We start from the raw sequence: 17,283 nt of genomic DNA on the forward strand, positions 1-17,283 counted from the left end.
CAACAACTATGGAAAAATAACCCTTTAAAACAGAATATTATGCTTTCTTTGTGTAAACGTCAATTCATTACTTTCATCTTACGCATGTGACTTCCAGTAAAATCCTGTACCAAAAAATTATTAATACTTACATATGCAGACACTCTGAAGACTGTAGAAATAATATTTATTTCTTTTGTTTCAGGATTCTTTTGAACACTGAAATACAGGGGAATAATACATACTTAGTACGTACAGCAAGCACTGATTAATACAATTCTTCATTTAATAAATACATTTTTGACATATGCTTACTGTGTTCTCGCTCAAATTTGATCAAATTCAAATTAATAGTTAAAATTCAACTCATGTCACATTGACCATGAAAAGGTACATTGACCATTGTTAGGTAATGTGGATATTATGACATTTCACTGACAACTGTTAAACGTTTCTAGTTATCTGAGGTGGTTTCACTGTTTTCAGCTACTAACTCAGAGCAAAATTACCCAGGCCTAGATGACTCCAATATAAAGTTTGCACTTTGATAGGTATGAAAAGTTATTCAGCTAAACATTTTGTAAAAATCTTTTCACATATTCTTTGAGAAAAAAACCTGCGAAGTGAACTGCATGTTAATACAGACTACAAGAAGTAGCAGCATACTGCTGAAGAAATGCAGACTTCAGCTCATTTTTAATTAATATAAAATTATAGTTTAGGTTCATTTTTCCTCCTTTGGAATGTTGTATATAGAGACAGCTATGCCACTTAGGATGGTCTTAGTTCTGAATTTTTATATTTCTAGACAGTGTTTGTTGTGAAGACTGCCATTTCTTCCATCACAATTACTAATAACACTAAGATATTATTGCAAAGCATCCAGGCATCTCAACATATATTGAATTTAAGTATATTTAAATGTGTCATTTTTCCTCAGGTCTGCTTTAAGTGATGCTTACATTTCTTAATAAATTAGATCATGTAACTTCTATTAATTTATCTAATTTCATGGATTCCTGTTTACATTAACTCACTGTGGAGCAGTTGAGCCTTATAAATTCCATACTTACACAGTTTCAAGAAATGCATAGCTCAAAACCTGCCTTGTCACAAACAGGTTCAGCCCTCAATAGAGCCACGTTACTAGAGGATGCAAGTTAAACACAGCCCAGTCATACACCGCACCAGCTCCAAGCTGCCTGTGACAGCGGTCCCCTATCACCACTGCTTTCGCAAAGCTGCTTTTTTATAAGAACAACCAACCCCAAATCAACCCACATCATCGTCGTCGATTCAATCTCTCCAACCAATAAAAGAAATTGACTCTCCAATTAACTGATTTCATCTGTAGAGTCATGACACAGTCCTGTATGAATTAAGCCTACACTGTGAAGTTGATCTCTCCTGTGGTGAGTCAGTAACGAGGCTTTCTCAGAATTTTTTGTTGCAACCGACATGTTGATATGCTCAACAGTGGATTAAGACAGCATTGCTGAAACTGGTCCTGGCCTCAGTTGTCTGCCCTAGCACCCCTCTAGAGATGACAGCCTTCCCAGCAGGGACAGCTTAACTGGTTCATGACTCAGCTTCTGAACCACTGCAGTTTACAGACCAGCATAGTAAGATAAACTAACATGGATGTCAGTTTATGCTCCGTACCGGGCTGTAAACGGCAGCCATTCAGAAACTGTTTAACCATCTCTGCTGACAGAGTGACAACTTTCAGAACAAGGTATAGGGGGTTAGTGGGGTTAGCGCTTTCTACTATACATCACCACCCCCAAAAGCTACAGTTATCTTTAAGTTACTCTGGCTTCATATTCTTGTGTCTGAAAACAATGCTTTCAGTTTCTGGTTTCTTAATTTTTATGTCATGTATCTCTAGGATACCAAAGTAAGGGGTATCCTACTTAAGAATAAGAGAATTATTCTTCCTATTTATTAGGAATAGAGTAAGTCTTCCTATTTATTCCACTGCCTTGAGAAATTCTCCCTGTGTGGTTAGCTTCCTGTAAGTCATTTTTCAGACTGAGTGTTTATTTCTAGTACTTTGGTTAATTTTGAAGGCAAAATAATATATCTGCCAAAATCAGATGAGATTCTTCCCTTGCTGACTTGAAAGAAACCAGGAGGTTGCCTTTGACAAGCTCATTTGCTCTATTTCTTTTTTTTTTCCCTAAAAGGTTTTAGAAAAAACTATCTTGTCTTCCTGAAGAGGATAGCATTTCCTTAAAAATAGTCTTAATACCCCCATTTGTTCTTTCAAATTGTTAACTCCTAAACTATTCATTGAATATGGTAGTTCCTTCATCATTTTAATTCTCTTTTTATGAGAGCAAACTTCCTCATCGTATCTCAATTCACTTTAGGTTCTATTTATATCCTAACCTTACTGGCAACATTTTATTAAGCTTTCCAAACATTAAAAGAACAACTCAACGCTTTCACACAAATTCATTTATTATGGGGGAAGGGGCATGGAGATGGCACAGAAGGAAGGAGAAGGATACAATGACTAGAAGAGACTACAGCAGCTGTCACCGTGGAGAGACATTGTCAGAAAAATCAGGGATTAAGTACAGAAAACAAGATTTATCCACAAAGATTCATAGACTATATTTTAATTAACAAGTTTTTGTCATGTAAATGTATTCTTTAACTAAACCAAAAATACTACAACAAGGATTTTGAAATTATTTAGGTTGCACAGGATATGACACTTAACAGTCTATTCTGGATGGATTCAATCCAATGCATTCTGGATGGATTCAACTGGTCACAGACGAATTACTGTGAATTAGTAATAGACAACAAGGTGTGCATTAATTCACCAGGAAGTAATTATTACTCTTTTTACAAAGGAGAAAATGTCTGTCTTTTAATAGCTGTATTTGGAAGTCCCTAGCTGTGCTTGTAAAACATCTAGAGTGGTTCATTTCCAGAGATTATTGCATTCTCTCATAATAAAGCAACATACATGGAAATGCTTTAATAAAATGAAATCTCAAACCTTTTGACACTGTTTTGTCTAGTGCCTTGGAGTTAGAACTCAGGAAAGGCCAGAAGAAAGGCTGTAAGAAAAGAAAGAGGAGTGGGGAAATCTTGTAACAGGTCTGCCACTCCCGGCACTAAAGACGCTTCTGTGGAACTCTTCGCGCCAAGGCTCTTTCCATAAGAAAAACCATCACAGGACCAAACAGTGGTGGTTTATACCTCTATAACCATATCATGATTAGACTAAGTTCATCTGTGGGAGCTAATTTGTCAATGCACGTCAGCGAGCAGCTAATAATTATTGTACTATCCATTTCTTTTTCACCAAGCCTTCTGAGCCCTCAAGACATAAAAATGAATGCTTAAGAAGAGTACAGTTTATGGAATTTTTTAATACCACGAGAAATTTCTAGTCTTTTACAAAGACTAGAAAGTATCCAATGTGACTGCAATTCAAGATGAAAAGAAACCAGATGGAGGATAGCAGAAAAAGAATTTAAAGAATAGTTGGTATTCAACAGGAATTTGAAGGTGAACTGTTTGGTAAACAGAATTTAAGAGACCACTACTCCCATTAGCAATTGTTTACTGAAAATAAGAGACCATAAGAAAGTAATTTTCATTGCTTTATTTTCTGGTGTAATTTGTGCAAAAATGAAGAAAGTAACACAGTGCACAGCATGCACTAGAAATTCGAAATTAAGTCAAGACTGTGGCATGAGTGTCCCTCTTCAGAGCTGCATTGCTTATCCTTTCACTGGCTGGTAACAAAACGGCAACATCGTTTTGGATAAACGGGGAGCAGGGGGAAATGAGACAAAGGAGGAGACAACTGTGATTGTGAAGGAAGAGGGAAAGTCTGAAATGTCAAGATCAAAAGCTTTTCTCATGGGACCAACAGATAACTTAATAGCAAAGGAGCAAGACAAAAGAGTTAGTTAAATGGTGAGTTTCTTTTTCAACTACTAGTCAGTGTTAACGCCAGCTCCACTGGCAGTGAGAAACCAGCAGACATTTATAGGCATAGAAATGAAGAGACACATGGTAGATAAATATTGAAGATCAGTTATGTCACATGAACTGAGTAGATGTACTTCAAAACTCTGGAGGATAAAAAGCAACCCTCCAACTGGAGGGAAAAAAACAAAAACCAAAACCAAAAACCAAAAAACCACAAACACCCAAATACCAAAAACCAGAGGAATGGACCTTGAAAGGTTTTCTCCTGATATTGTATAAAGGACAGAAGTAGCACACAAGAGAAAAATCACAGAAATATATAAAGGGCCAAGAGGGAACAGGTCGGGAGTATAGAAAAAGCAAACCTTGAAAGCTGGATGAAATTGTGGGGAAGATTTTGGCAGATGCTGGGGTTTTTTTTTAAGTAACAAGAATTACTTGACATTCTTATCGAATTTTACAGCAGGAAAAGGAAAAAGAAGGGGAAAAGGTTTAAGGAGATAGAAAGGTAAAGAAAAGGGTGGCTTAGAACAAAACTTGAACATGTTTAGGAGAAAACAACTCAACTGAACAGCAAAGGGAAGCAATAAAGTGAAGGAACTGATTGGATTTGCGCTTTGTCCTAGGTCAATTCAACAACACAAGAGCAGAAACAGCTATAGTCAATGCAGAGTCAACTGAGGCCAAGGATTAGAGTAAGAAACAGCTTGTTTCAAGTGCAGAGTGAACGATCTAAAAGAAAAGGGAGGGTAGAGCTGAAGCACCAATAGATCCTTTCATGTCATGCTCTGTAATTCTGAAGAACCCACTTGATTTCCATCTACGTATGATGTGAAAATATTGGAACTAATCACACTAAGAAGAAACCTCTGGTGACGGTAATCAAATTAAAACATGCAGCAATCTAAGTTCATTATTTCTAAAAAATCTTCTTGGAATATCGATAACTCTCAATTTCTGTGTTTCAGCGGTTTCTCTAGAAGTATCAACTGACCTACTGCTACTTCAATCATTTATTTTAGATGACCTTGGGAAACAGCACGTGACTAAATCCGCTTGCACCCTAAAAAGTACTGACCATTAGAAAATCTGAAAGCTGCTTAAAAGATATTAAAGATTTGTAAGCTGCTTTGGTTAAGTATTACAAAAAATTCCAAAAAACAGCTAAATGTTTTAAATATTTTCTTTGGATACAGCAATCTACACACAAGCGCTACAGAAGTAAAGAAATATTCAGGTGATCAAGAATCACTGGGTCTATTCCTTTCACTGTATCTTTGGTTCAGACATATAAATTTTACTCTTAAGTTTATCCGAAGACATTTTAAGAACAGACTTAATAATGAATACCTCTTATATGAAGTTTTTTCCTAATATGCTTCTGTATAATCTTAAAATAGGAGATGAAATAACATCACACCATTCCAAATAGAGCTGAGAAGGAAGAAAAATATCAATTCCTACTTTAAGCAATTTGAAGCCTTTGTAGTGTACATCATAGTGCATTACTTAGTATCCACATTATCAGAGTTCTTGTACTATCTCTAATTTCAGAGGTCTGCAATTGTTTTCCATTGTTCAGGTTAATATTGTTCTTTATACTATCTCACAAATACTTATTATGAATGGCAAAGTATAACATAATATAAAATTGTAGTAATATCATTGACGATCTTCATATTCCTATTAGCTTAGCTAGGAATGAGTCTTTGCATAACTGATAACTACATTCCATTTCCCACTAACTAGGAAACAGAAATTTGTGAATCGCAGAAGTCAGCATATGGATAGATCAAAACAGGGCAAAAAATTGCCATTTTTTTCTGAATTTGAACGTCTGATCAATCACCTCTAATCTCAAGAAAAAAAATACATAAAATTCCAAACAATTCCATACACCAGACCTGACAAAAAATGTGTGTTAGTCCACTGTGTCATGTTAACGGCCAGATTCTATCACCCTTAGCTTTACGCTGCAAGAATTGTATTTGTGGAATTAAGAATGCCAAAGTCCAACTGTATTTAAACATAAATAATAATCAGCTGAAATAAAGTATATACAGAACTAAAAATTTCAACTAAAGCATTTCAATTTTTAAATCCTAAGCCAAAAGCAGCTTGAAAGTAGTCCAAGACTATACATCCAAGACTTAATTGTTGATATTTTCTCAAAGACAGTGGGAACACAATCTGGATCCAGTGCCATGTTATGTTTTCAGTAGATGATTATGGAAACAAAAAAACTTTAAAACGAGAGTGAATTATAAAACATCAATGTCCACGTATGTAATTTAAAAAAAGTTTTTATGTGGGACAGATGCCATTAAAATTGCATGTATTTTGCCATTGAACTACTACCATTGTTATATGATATTTCGATAGTTGAAGACAAATAAGCTTGCAGATTGATTAAATAACAGCCCCATTTTTGAAGCAGTAATGCACAATAAATTTACACAAATCGACACAAAGTACCTATGCACAGCACATACATATATAATTGTATAAAACACAAAACACCTACCTCACCAAGTCTTTATATAAAGCTTTTGTAGTTTCTAAGTATGGGCCAACTACATCTTCAAACTGGCAAAGAGTTCCTCCAATGCAAAGATGCTTAAAAAGACAGAACAGAAATTCCTTGCGATCCAATTGACTGAATAAGTCATAATGGTCTGAATCTTCCAGAAGCAAGACCTTGTGGAACAAGAAAATAACAAAGAAGTCAAATAGATGAAAACGTCTTATTTTCTTCTTATTAAGTTTATAAACATGCAACTACTTTGCTGTACGTCGTACAGAGTTTACATCCATATAAAATATGTGAACTAGGGATGGAAATAAAGAAGTACTTCTCTCTCAATCCTTCTTCCAATGATGCAATTACGTTCAAAATTTATAGATACAATATAAAGCAGAATCACTGTCTGATTTGTGCCCACAAGTCTTGTTATTCACTGGTTAATTGCTTATCATGCTAATGAAACAATTAATAATCTGAAAATAATATAGCTATATTAGTTATATTTGGTATGTCACAGAATCACAGAACCACAGAATGGTCAGGGGCGGAAGGGACCTCTGGAGATCATCCACTCCACCCCCCCTGCCAAAGCAGGGTCACCTACAGCAGTTGCGCAGGATCGCGCCCAGGTGGGTTTTGAATATCTCCAGAGAAGGAGACTCCACAGCCTCTCTGGGCAGCCTGTGCCAGGGCTCTGCCACCCTCAAAGTACAGAAGTTCTTCCTCCTGTTCAGGTGGAACTGCCTGAGTTTCAGTTTGTGCCCGTTGCCCCTTAACCTGTCACTGGGCACCACTGAAAAGAGTCTGGCCCCATCCTCTTGACACCCGCCCTTAAGGTATTTATAAGTATTAATCAGAGCTCTCAGTCTTCTATTCTCCAAGCTGAACAGATCCAGCTCTCTCAGCATTCTTTTGATCACTGCCAATTAGTTTCTTTGGTAACTTTGCCTATGTTTGCTTTTTAACTCTAAGTTTACACAGTTATCTCACATTTGTAAAGGAATCCCAAGGGTCCCCCAGAGGAAATCACTCAAACTCACACTGCAGACTCTAGTGAGCCTTTATCCGTAGCCTGGATTAACCAGACATGCTATCCAGCTGCCTCCGTGCATCTCACCTGCCTTTTGCTGCAATATTATGCGAACACAGAGGACTTGCTAGATTAGTCTCAGCACTGCCCACTGTAAGGATGGACAGGAATTGTAACCCAATATGGCTACAAGACGTTTGAGTCACATCAGCCAAACTGCAGATGCCAACCCAGGCAAGCCGGTCAAACCTAGACATAGAATCATTATGGCTGGAAGAGACCTCAAAGATCATCAAGTCCAACTGTATGGAGTTTACCGCTCTCTGGCCCTCTTCGTAACATCACTACACAACCTGAGTGAAAACGGCTCGGGGCAGCAACTGTTATTGATGGCCACCTCATACATATCCCAACCCCCTTCTTGGTCCAAGAAGGAGAAGATTGGCAGGCAGGAAAGAAACATGGAGTTCTGCAGCTGAGGGCCACCCTCCAACACCAGGAGGCAATCAGTTTACTGCTCTCTGCAGTCGACCATCCCACAGCGCTGACTAATTTAATCTGAAGGTTTGACATCATTCCTGGAAGATTTTGACTTTTAATTCTTTCTGCCATCTTAGGTCTTATGAGTAGGAATCCTTCAACTTGCAAATGCAGACACACAGATCCCTTCCAAGGGAAGGAAAATGGAAAGAGACTGAAACGCCAATGATTTCTTATTTTAAATTTTGCCTCTAACTTTCCTACATCCAATATATTTAATTTTCAGAAAACATTTCACATGTACACAACTTACAAATAAATACATAGTATTTTGAACTGCTAGGCTACAAATCACATCTGAAATTAAAACATGAGCTTGAGTTCTCTCCTTTTCCCAGAACTTTACAAGACAGACCAGTATTTCAGGCCACATCCTGTAACCAGTGTCACTGGTTCAAATACATTGCCTTCAAAGGATTGGCCAAGTGCAAATGAGTGCAACTCTATAATTATTAAGTACTTATGTTGATTATATATACAAGGAAGAGCAAAATCCAGTTCTCCCACACTATGCTTTGCTAATGCTAAACAAACATGAATAAAAAAAATTGCTTTAGCTTATGAAGTCAAAAGAAACACTTACAGTGAAGATCTAAGTTGATTAAGAAGGTGCCACTGTTGGAGAGATTCTTTTTGAGAATAATCTGCTCTCTGACACCTCCACTGGAATCTAACAGTTTTTACCTTGCAGGCCTGTTTAGGAGTTATATTTAGTCCTTTTCCAGTGTTACACTGAAAAATAATTTTCTTTTCATAGTTTCCTCTCCTTTGTTTCAGTGAATATACCTGAAGATGACTTTCCTTAAATGCCTTCACATATGATATGGCCAGGAATGCTTCAGGATGTAGCTATTGACTACGTTCGATTTCATCAACTACCTGGAAGGCTGGGTGAACCCACAGCTCTGGGTATCACAGGACCTCTCCATTGACACCACTTGTTTTCCCCTCCTAGGCAAACGAGTAGCTGCATTTCTGCCTGACACACATCCAAGCACTGCCTACTTGAGACAAGGGTGGGTAGAAGAAGGTTTTACCTTCTTCTCCCACTTAAATAGGACGGAGGGCCCGCCTGGAAAACAGCCATGGCTTTCCCACCTTCAGGCACTGCAGTGCCTCAGTCGTTGCTATCACATGGCTATCGATGCCCATTTTTACCATGGAAAGTATGTATTGTCACAGGAAAAAAAAAAAAAGTGTCCTTAGGGTACCTAATAGAGTATGAAAAATTATAAGAAATTATTCATTGCTCTACTGACCTTCCTTAACTCATCAGAGATGAGAATATCGTCGTAATAGGCATCATAACATTTCACAATATCTCCAGTTTCTCTAACAACTCCTTCAGAGTATAGCCGATCAAAAAATGACATGGAAGTCTGTGTACAGGGCACCACTGCAGCTTCAATTTTTGTCACTTTGGAACCTGGAATATACAGGAAGGCTTCACTCCAAGTCTCGTGCAACAAATAAAATAGGATAATTTCCAAGTACTCATAGTTTTACAGTAATTTGTAATTTGATACAGTATGGAAATAATCAGCTTCTGTAAATGGTTGTGTGTGGCATATTCTTTAAAAAAACTACAAATCACGTGACTCAATCACACAGTCCCTCAAAAAACAAAGCAAGCTAAGAAAGAAACAAGTGTAAAGAAAACATTAACTTAATCTGAATGCTACCTTCCATTAAGGCTCATGTGTCTGCTCCCCCTGTTGGTAACACTATCAACGGAAAGAAGTAGTAACTGAAACACCATGGAAACTCAACATCACATTAGGTCATACCCTTGGAAAATCATGTTCCACAGCTTAAGCCTTAAAGAACTGGAGGACAAATACCAAACTTGGTGTGATAAAGCACAAAAGGCAATAGGTGCTAACAGCAACCCACAAAGTAAAAACCAAAATGAACACAGCCCTGACAAATTTTTGGTTTGTGAAGTATTATATCTGAACTTTTTGAAAAGTTATCTTGTAGATACTGTAAGCTTTACTAACCAGCTATTTCAGAAGATGAAAAAGGTACTATCAGCACTTCTCGTACTAATCTGGAGTATTCTCTCTGTAATCATTAAGTGCAGAATACATTTTTCTAGAATTTTTCTGTGCTTGCAATTCATCCAAGGCTTGATCCTGTTCCTCGTAGACACCTAGTGCCATTTGAGATGCTCTAGAGTATTTTCCTTAATGAGGTATCAGTCCATAAGGGCACATACCTTCTCTATATGCAGTGTTACTTCTACAAATCTATATTTGTGGTGTTGGATAACTGATGGCATCTCAAACAGCATTAGACTCCATGTTTCAAAAGCTTTGGACTCAGTCCAGTTTCATCTGCTCTCTACCATCCGAGTGTTCAGACCAAATGTTAGAACATATTCTCTACTCATCTCCAAGTCCTCTCTTCAAAGTGCTTCTGAACAGGAGAGGGGAGGAGAGCAGAGAGAGCATGCAACACAAGGGCAATGTATCTCGGCAGAGATAACATTCACGGCATTCCAGCTTTCCATGAGTTTACTCTTATCTTTTCTCCTCTGCAAGTTCCCTTGATGGGAGACTGGCCAACAACATCACAATATCAAAAGGCTTTTGACCATATAATTGAAGATAAAATTAAGTGGTGTCCCAACAAACTGACCTAAAGGATCACGAAAGACTAGTATTTAGGAAATGTCCAAATTTCACTCTAGATGACAGTATTTCAGGAACAGAAACATGCCAAAAAGGGATGTATGAACCATGATGCTTCCAAGAGCGCCTATCATTTCATTCTGATCCTAATCTTTGCAAGCGGAGCATAACCTATAATTTCTCTTGCCCCCACACTTTCAAAAAGTCCTTGGGATTTCTCCCATGTATTATTACATGGAGATTATTTATTCATAGGTTAAGTAGGACTGGCATTTTTGTATCTAAACCCGGGTAAACTGTACCACCTACCTGATCAACACTAAGAAAAAAATTGAAGAGAAGTTACAAGTTGACGGCTTGAGAATGTGTCTACTTAAGCTAAAACTACTGGCATGAAATTTTATAATATTTTCATTGGGCCAATGTGATGTAAAGAAAATTGGCTATAGAGAAAAGCTTGGCATTTAATTGCTTGGCTTCACATCTACAGATATACTTATGAAAAAGGGCACCTTTTATTGAAGAAAAAAGGTTTAGGGCATTCTCCTACCTAGCCACATAGCGACTATCAAAAAATAATTAAATTATGTAACCAAAATCACAAGTCAGAAAAAACAAGACTTATAGCCTCACAAACTAAGAAAAAAAACCCAAAATGATATTTATTTATTTGTTTGTGCTTCAGCCCACCCCCTCACCTACAGACTCTTCTAACTTCTAGATCTCCAGCTTGCTTTCACAGAGATAGAATTTTTATTTGATAAGAGATTTAATAAAAGCTAAATCAGCCTCTGACATAGAAATTATTTTGTAAAGACCTATGAATCAGAAATTGAGTCAAGACTAATAAAAATCAGATGTTAAATCACTTGAGAAAAAAGAGACAGCTTACATTTTCCCAGTTATTGAGCTCAAAGTATAAGAAATTGAGCTATTTATAGGCCTTCAAATTGTTAGGATTTTATTGGTGGAGGGGGGGAAAGGAGACACACTTCTGCTCTGAAACAAGATTTTATGAACTCTTTCATGAGGAAAAAAAAATCAAGAGCTTTGTAAACTATTCAGTAGCTCAGAAAACCAAACTATAAATGGAAAAGTATAAATACACTGGAAGCTCCTATTCTCCATTTGAGAGGTGAGATTTGAAATTGGAGATTCAGAATTTCCTGGAAAAGAGTGACCAGTTTTAATAACACTGTAAAAGTGAGCAATAAAATAGGAAGAAGAAATGCCTTGACAATTCTGCAAGTGGAAAACAAAGAGCTGAGAAGCACTGAAGCGGTTTAAGCTTCTCATAACCGCTAGCTTTGGAATATCTGTAAAGTGCTGCCAATACACTTTAAAATGAACATGTTGCCTCTCTAGTACAGGGCAGATAAACCCCAGATTAGGTATATTTAGAATTCCCCCAAAGTTTAAGAAAGATTTTTACCTCAGGGAAACATCTTGCAACTTACTATTTACAAAAGAATTTATATAGAACATACATAATGCAAGTTCAGTGCTCTGTACTGAAAAGATGATATTTCAAAAGTAAAAGGTGCAGGTTGGTGATTTATAGGTTCAAATGATATCTACAGTTTTTGCAAATTATAACCTATAACAGTAGTCTAACAAATTGCTTAACAAATTTAAGATTACCTTCTAGATTTTATAAACCCCATTCCAAAGACAGTAATTGTTAGAGCTTTAAGTACATACAGCAACTCAAGAATCTTTCTTAGGCAAATACTAAATTTTTATTTCCACAAGAAGACAGTAACCCTGTCCTTTAGCAGATAACTTTTCAAGTGTTAACTGAGCTTAAGCAGATACAGTCCTGCCTCCCCAGGGCTGCTGACAGGTGCAAGGCCAGTAACATGTCCAAGGAAAAACTACTATTTAGTTTTCATTGCAGCTATTTAAAAATACGAGACTCAAGACGCAAGTTGGTATGCATCAAATTTGTTCATTTTGCTCCTTCTGTTTTTGAAATAGGAAAGTAACAGATGAAGGAGGGGCTTAAAGCACATGGCAGAACTATCAGGTACTCTGCCATGCACCCAGGAAGAAGGGAAAAAATACCCCTACTACAACAGGCAAAAAAGTGTGGTGTGAGAATAGCTAATTAAGTATCTGCCTGATGAGATGAAGCATATCCTTGTGTATTGTTTACCTATAATACATTTCAAGCAATGTTAAAGCTGGAGTCCTTGAGACAGCGTATTTTTGTGGGATTCTACCAGGAATCCCAACACATAGAGGAGCTGAGAAGAGAAGTACGTGTTGCATTCCTTGGGGACCCCATGTTTTATGCCACCTTTTGATCTAACAAACAGATGGAGACTGAGGGTATTATGGTCTGATAATATTAAGGTGAGGATGAAAAGCAGTCAAGAGAAATTGAAAATGAGATGAGACACAAGGAAAAAAAAGTAATAAAGAACTTTTACAAACAGATTTTAGGAAAAGGAGGTAGACAAGTAACAGAGGAGAGGTAGAGATAAATATGAAAGTGAAACCACGCCCACTGAACTAAAAGGAAAAATAAATTTAGTGAGAAGGGAAAAGGGGACCAGAGCCTGGAAAAAGACAAAAGGATTATGAAAACAAACACTCTCGTAAAGTAATATTATATTGATGTTTTAGATAATGCTGACATCTTTCTGTGGGTCCATAAATACTTTCTGCCCAAGCTCATGGCAGGGAGGAGACCAGAGGTTTCTAAGAACCTATCTTATATTATGCATCCAAAATATCCCCCCCCCCCCCCAAAAACCCTAACATTTTTGTTTGCAAGAGAATACAGTATTTGAATCAACCTAGATTATGTAATTTTCTTCAGATTTTCTAAAAAACAAAATAAGCCCATTTCCAGTATTTTCTGTCAAGAACAGGAACTTGTTTTTAAAAGAGCTACACCACAGTGATAAGTAAATGGTATATCTGGATTAATATATCACCATGTCTGAAGAAGAAAATACTAGAAGATGACTTTTTACCTCCTCCCACTCAACGCTAATTCTTACTATATTTTCAAAAAATGCACATGAAGACTAAGTATAGAAAAATGTGCCAACATTCCTCACCAAAAATAGGCAAAGAATGGGAAGATGAAATTTTAAGAGCAAATGGGGTATACCAGCTGTTCAGGATTTAGAAAGGGAACCCTTCCAGTCCTCAGAACAAAATGTATTCCTTCTGTGCGAGGAAGATTGAGCAGAATCAGGAGTTACGCTGGGATACTTGGCAAGTGACCCTCTGCTCTTAACACAAGGTATGTAACCTACTGACCTTCACTACAGGGACTGGCAAGTCATAGGCTAGACAGATAGCCTAAAAAAATTCTTGCCTAAAGTAGGAAAAGGTTTACCCACAGTTTGAAATATATTTATTTGCTTTCTGCTTGCCAGAGTGAAAAAGAAGTACCTGAAGGGGGACTTGAGATATTTTTTGCATCTTATATATTTCAATTGTTTTAACAGCCGGATACAGTGTTTGGAAAATGGATTTTTGCTGACAAAAAAGTGGCAATGTCTAATGTGGTTGTATATAGTGGGGAAAACCTATGCCAGTTCCACAGAGTTGAAATGGAAAAGTTAGAAAATTCCCAAAGCTCCGTTAAATATCTAAACACAGTAAAGTATTTGCAGACAAACCAAAAGAACTGAGGACTTCCCACTACCCCCTTTTAAAATATTCCTATTAAGGAAGATCACTTTGGCAATATCAGAGTTTACATTGTGCATAAAATCCCATTACATTATTACATGCAATTTCCACGAAATTTTGTGTGTCATTTACATAACCAAAACTACAATTTAAAAGTGGTGCTATTTGCTTTTGGTCTTTCTCCTTTAGTGTCTCATCTCCATCTACAGGCATAATTAAGTGTTATAAGCACGTAATGACATGGCAACAAAGCAGAAGTCAACCTTATGCCATGATTGCAACTAAAGCAACCTATCACATGGTGCTCTTTCTGCGCCTGGATCGCTTTTGTGGTGCAGATAGCATAGTTACCTAACCTCGGGGCTGTGCTCTATCTCATCTTCTGCTCTCTCACCTTTAATTTGTAACAGAGCAATAATCTCAGATCTGTCCTACGTAAGGTGGTTGCATCCGTAGAAGATTGTCTTTCTCCAAATATTATCTGAATAAGGTAGTACAATTAATGCAGCTGATTATGTCTGGATACATTATCAGGCCAATTGGATGTCACAGACCATTTAAAAATAATTCTAGTAGCTTGCTTTATGGATCGATGCAGGGGTCAAGGAAAAAAAGGTGTAAAATGTGACAATTTAGTAACAAACTAGGTACAATTTTTTTCTTATTATTTAGTATAAGAAGTCATTCTTTAAGACATTTCAACCAGGTGAAGATACACATATATGAACTGTCATTATTACAAAATAGTAAATTAGAGGAACATAGTTACAATGCAGACTTTTTATTTAAGATTAATTTATTCTAAATTTACCCAATGTAGTCCATTGTCCTGAAGCTGAGAGCAACTTTAAACTGGAGTTCACATTTTGATCATTAAAAAATGCCTGTAATATTTGAATAAGAGAATACAAGTTAACGAAACGAAACATAAAATCATCATTTATAGTTCCTTGGATACTTTCAAAGCAAATTGTAAGGCTCCAATTAGTAAGTAGATCCTGTATGATCTTTCAGTTTGGACACTAAATATCACACCACCAAATACATGTTTTTGTAACTTTGTGTAGCCAGTATCTTTTAGATATTCAAGATATCTTATATATCTACATATTTATATGTGCAGTCTTAAGATTTTACAGTAAAGCACTTTTAGTCCAAGAACACACAAAAAGGTAGTATGAAATCCTTGGAGGTACAGAAAATGGAAGAAGAGATGAAACAATTCTATCTCTGCACACAATGTTGTTGAAGTCAAAAATGGAATGCTAAGTATGATTGTAAAATTTACGTTTTGTAAATAAATTTGAAGATACAGAAGAAAGCCATAAGTTATTGAAGGGATGGAGATGTTCCACAGTAAGATCTGAAGTAGTCAATCTTACTGATCTATCAGTGAAAAAAAAAACGAGACATGCATAGTAATGTCAGTAGCTGATGAGTTTAAATGATAGACAAGCCAATTAAGAAAATCCACACTTATGTATATGTATACAAGCAGAATGAATAACCATTGAAGAAGCTCCTAAGAAAATGATGGATTTTTCAGTCTCTGCATCACCAAACCTCTTTACCACTTCTCTGGGATACAGAGATCAGACTATATAATGTAATGGTCCCTTTGTTCTCAATTAATTCACAGCTACTCAGAGTTCATCATTTCATAGTGATATTTTTACATTTTTCATTCAAAAGAGACAAGCATTGAGAAAGTAAATGCATATTTTGTAAACATTAATAATTTTAAATGATCGGTGGGAGATGAAATATTGGTGTATTTCTGTGTGAATTTCTTTAAAATACAAAAAGGCTGGATTCTTTATCCAAAATAACAATATAAAGTAGACGTACAACAAATCAAAGAGTTGTTTTTAAAACAACAGATGTAAAAACCACACTGTTTTTAAAAACACAGGTGATTATTTTATCTGTCTGCAAATAGATTAACAGATTTGATTTTGCAGGCAACAAAAGCGGAGGCAACAAAATCATCAGGAAACTTGAGTCTCAAAAAGCTGAGAGTGCAAAATTCCAGTATACCATTGCTTTAATGGTATCCAATAAATTTTAAAACCTTGTATTTTCAGATATATCGTGCATATGCCTGTCTAATTGCACAGTGTATTTACTGTGACAAAGCAGTAACAGCTGTGAGCAAGGGTACCAACTGCATGCACACCGTTTAAAGTCTCCCTCTGGGTGGACTTCCCAACATTAAATGCGGTGGCCAATATCAGCATCCAGTTCAGATTCCCATTCTCAGGAATCTTGAATGACTAAATTGTTCCCCCTTAAAACAGAGTAACGTTAGTACAGACTATAATATTTTTCCTGGACAATACAGTTAACCCACAAAGTAAGACTTGAGCACCACACCTAAATCACCTATTTTCAAGGAGTCAGTGAGCAGGCGAATAGCATGCTAACACTGCTACAATGCGTGCCATTATGCAGTTTTCCAATAGCTATAATTTCATGGAAAAGAGTCAACTTAAAATATAAAGGACTTGGAACTACCATAACAAATTCATCCTTTTGATAGGGCTTAAACTGCTGGTCAAAACTGAACGCTTGTGCCGTGATCCTGCCCTGCATGGACCTGAAATGGAAAAATTAGATTAAATATTCTGCAGACATACTAGGTACTTATGCACTCTGCAAATGTGCCTAGGTACACTGCAGAAAGTCCTGTCCTGACCAATAAATACACTTTCTCTTCTTTTTCTTTTTTTCATTTTTACTTATAACCGCCTTCCAGCCCTCCTTGGAGGGATGGGGGAAGCACAACGGCTGCTTGAGCAGCACCAGAGAAACACTGCCGAGCTGAAACGGATCGTGGCTAAACTCCGGCAGACAGGGATGAAGGTCTTGCACCTCGGAACAAGCGTTTTACGGGCCTGAAAAATACCAAGGAGACTTCCAATTATGGGGAGGGAACGAAAAAAGAAAATAAAAAAAGAGACGCGGGCCGG

The 17,283-nt window shown here is 36.9% G+C and overlaps 1 protein-coding gene across 1 annotated transcript in view; it reads right to left on the reverse strand.

Moving 5' to 3' along the window:
• The window catches only part of LOC104166807 (chromosome unknown open reading frame, human C11orf70), a 21,616-nt gene extending 4,711 nt beyond the window's left edge, over positions 1-16,905 (reverse strand). The window contains exons 1-5 of the mRNA XM_009706881.1: positions 16,829-16,905; positions 15,126-15,198; positions 9,290-9,456; positions 6,461-6,633; positions 132-198 (exon numbers count right to left, since the gene is read on the reverse strand). Of these exons, the coding sequence (XP_009705183.1) occupies positions 132-198; positions 6,461-6,633; positions 9,290-9,456; positions 15,126-15,198; positions 16,829-16,831 (483 nt within the window). The 5' untranslated portion in view covers positions 16,832-16,905. The remainder of the gene's footprint in view (positions 1-131; positions 199-6,460; positions 6,634-9,289; positions 9,457-15,125; positions 15,199-16,828) is intronic.
• Positions 16,906-17,283: the final 378 nt, after the last annotated feature.

The sequence above is a fragment of the Cariama cristata genome, unplaced genomic scaffold, assembly GCF_000690535.1.
Source record: "Cariama cristata isolate BGI_N322 unplaced genomic scaffold, ASM69053v1 scaffold44458, whole genome shotgun sequence".
Lineage (NCBI taxonomy): Eukaryota > Metazoa > Chordata > Aves > Cariamiformes > Cariamidae > Cariama > Cariama cristata.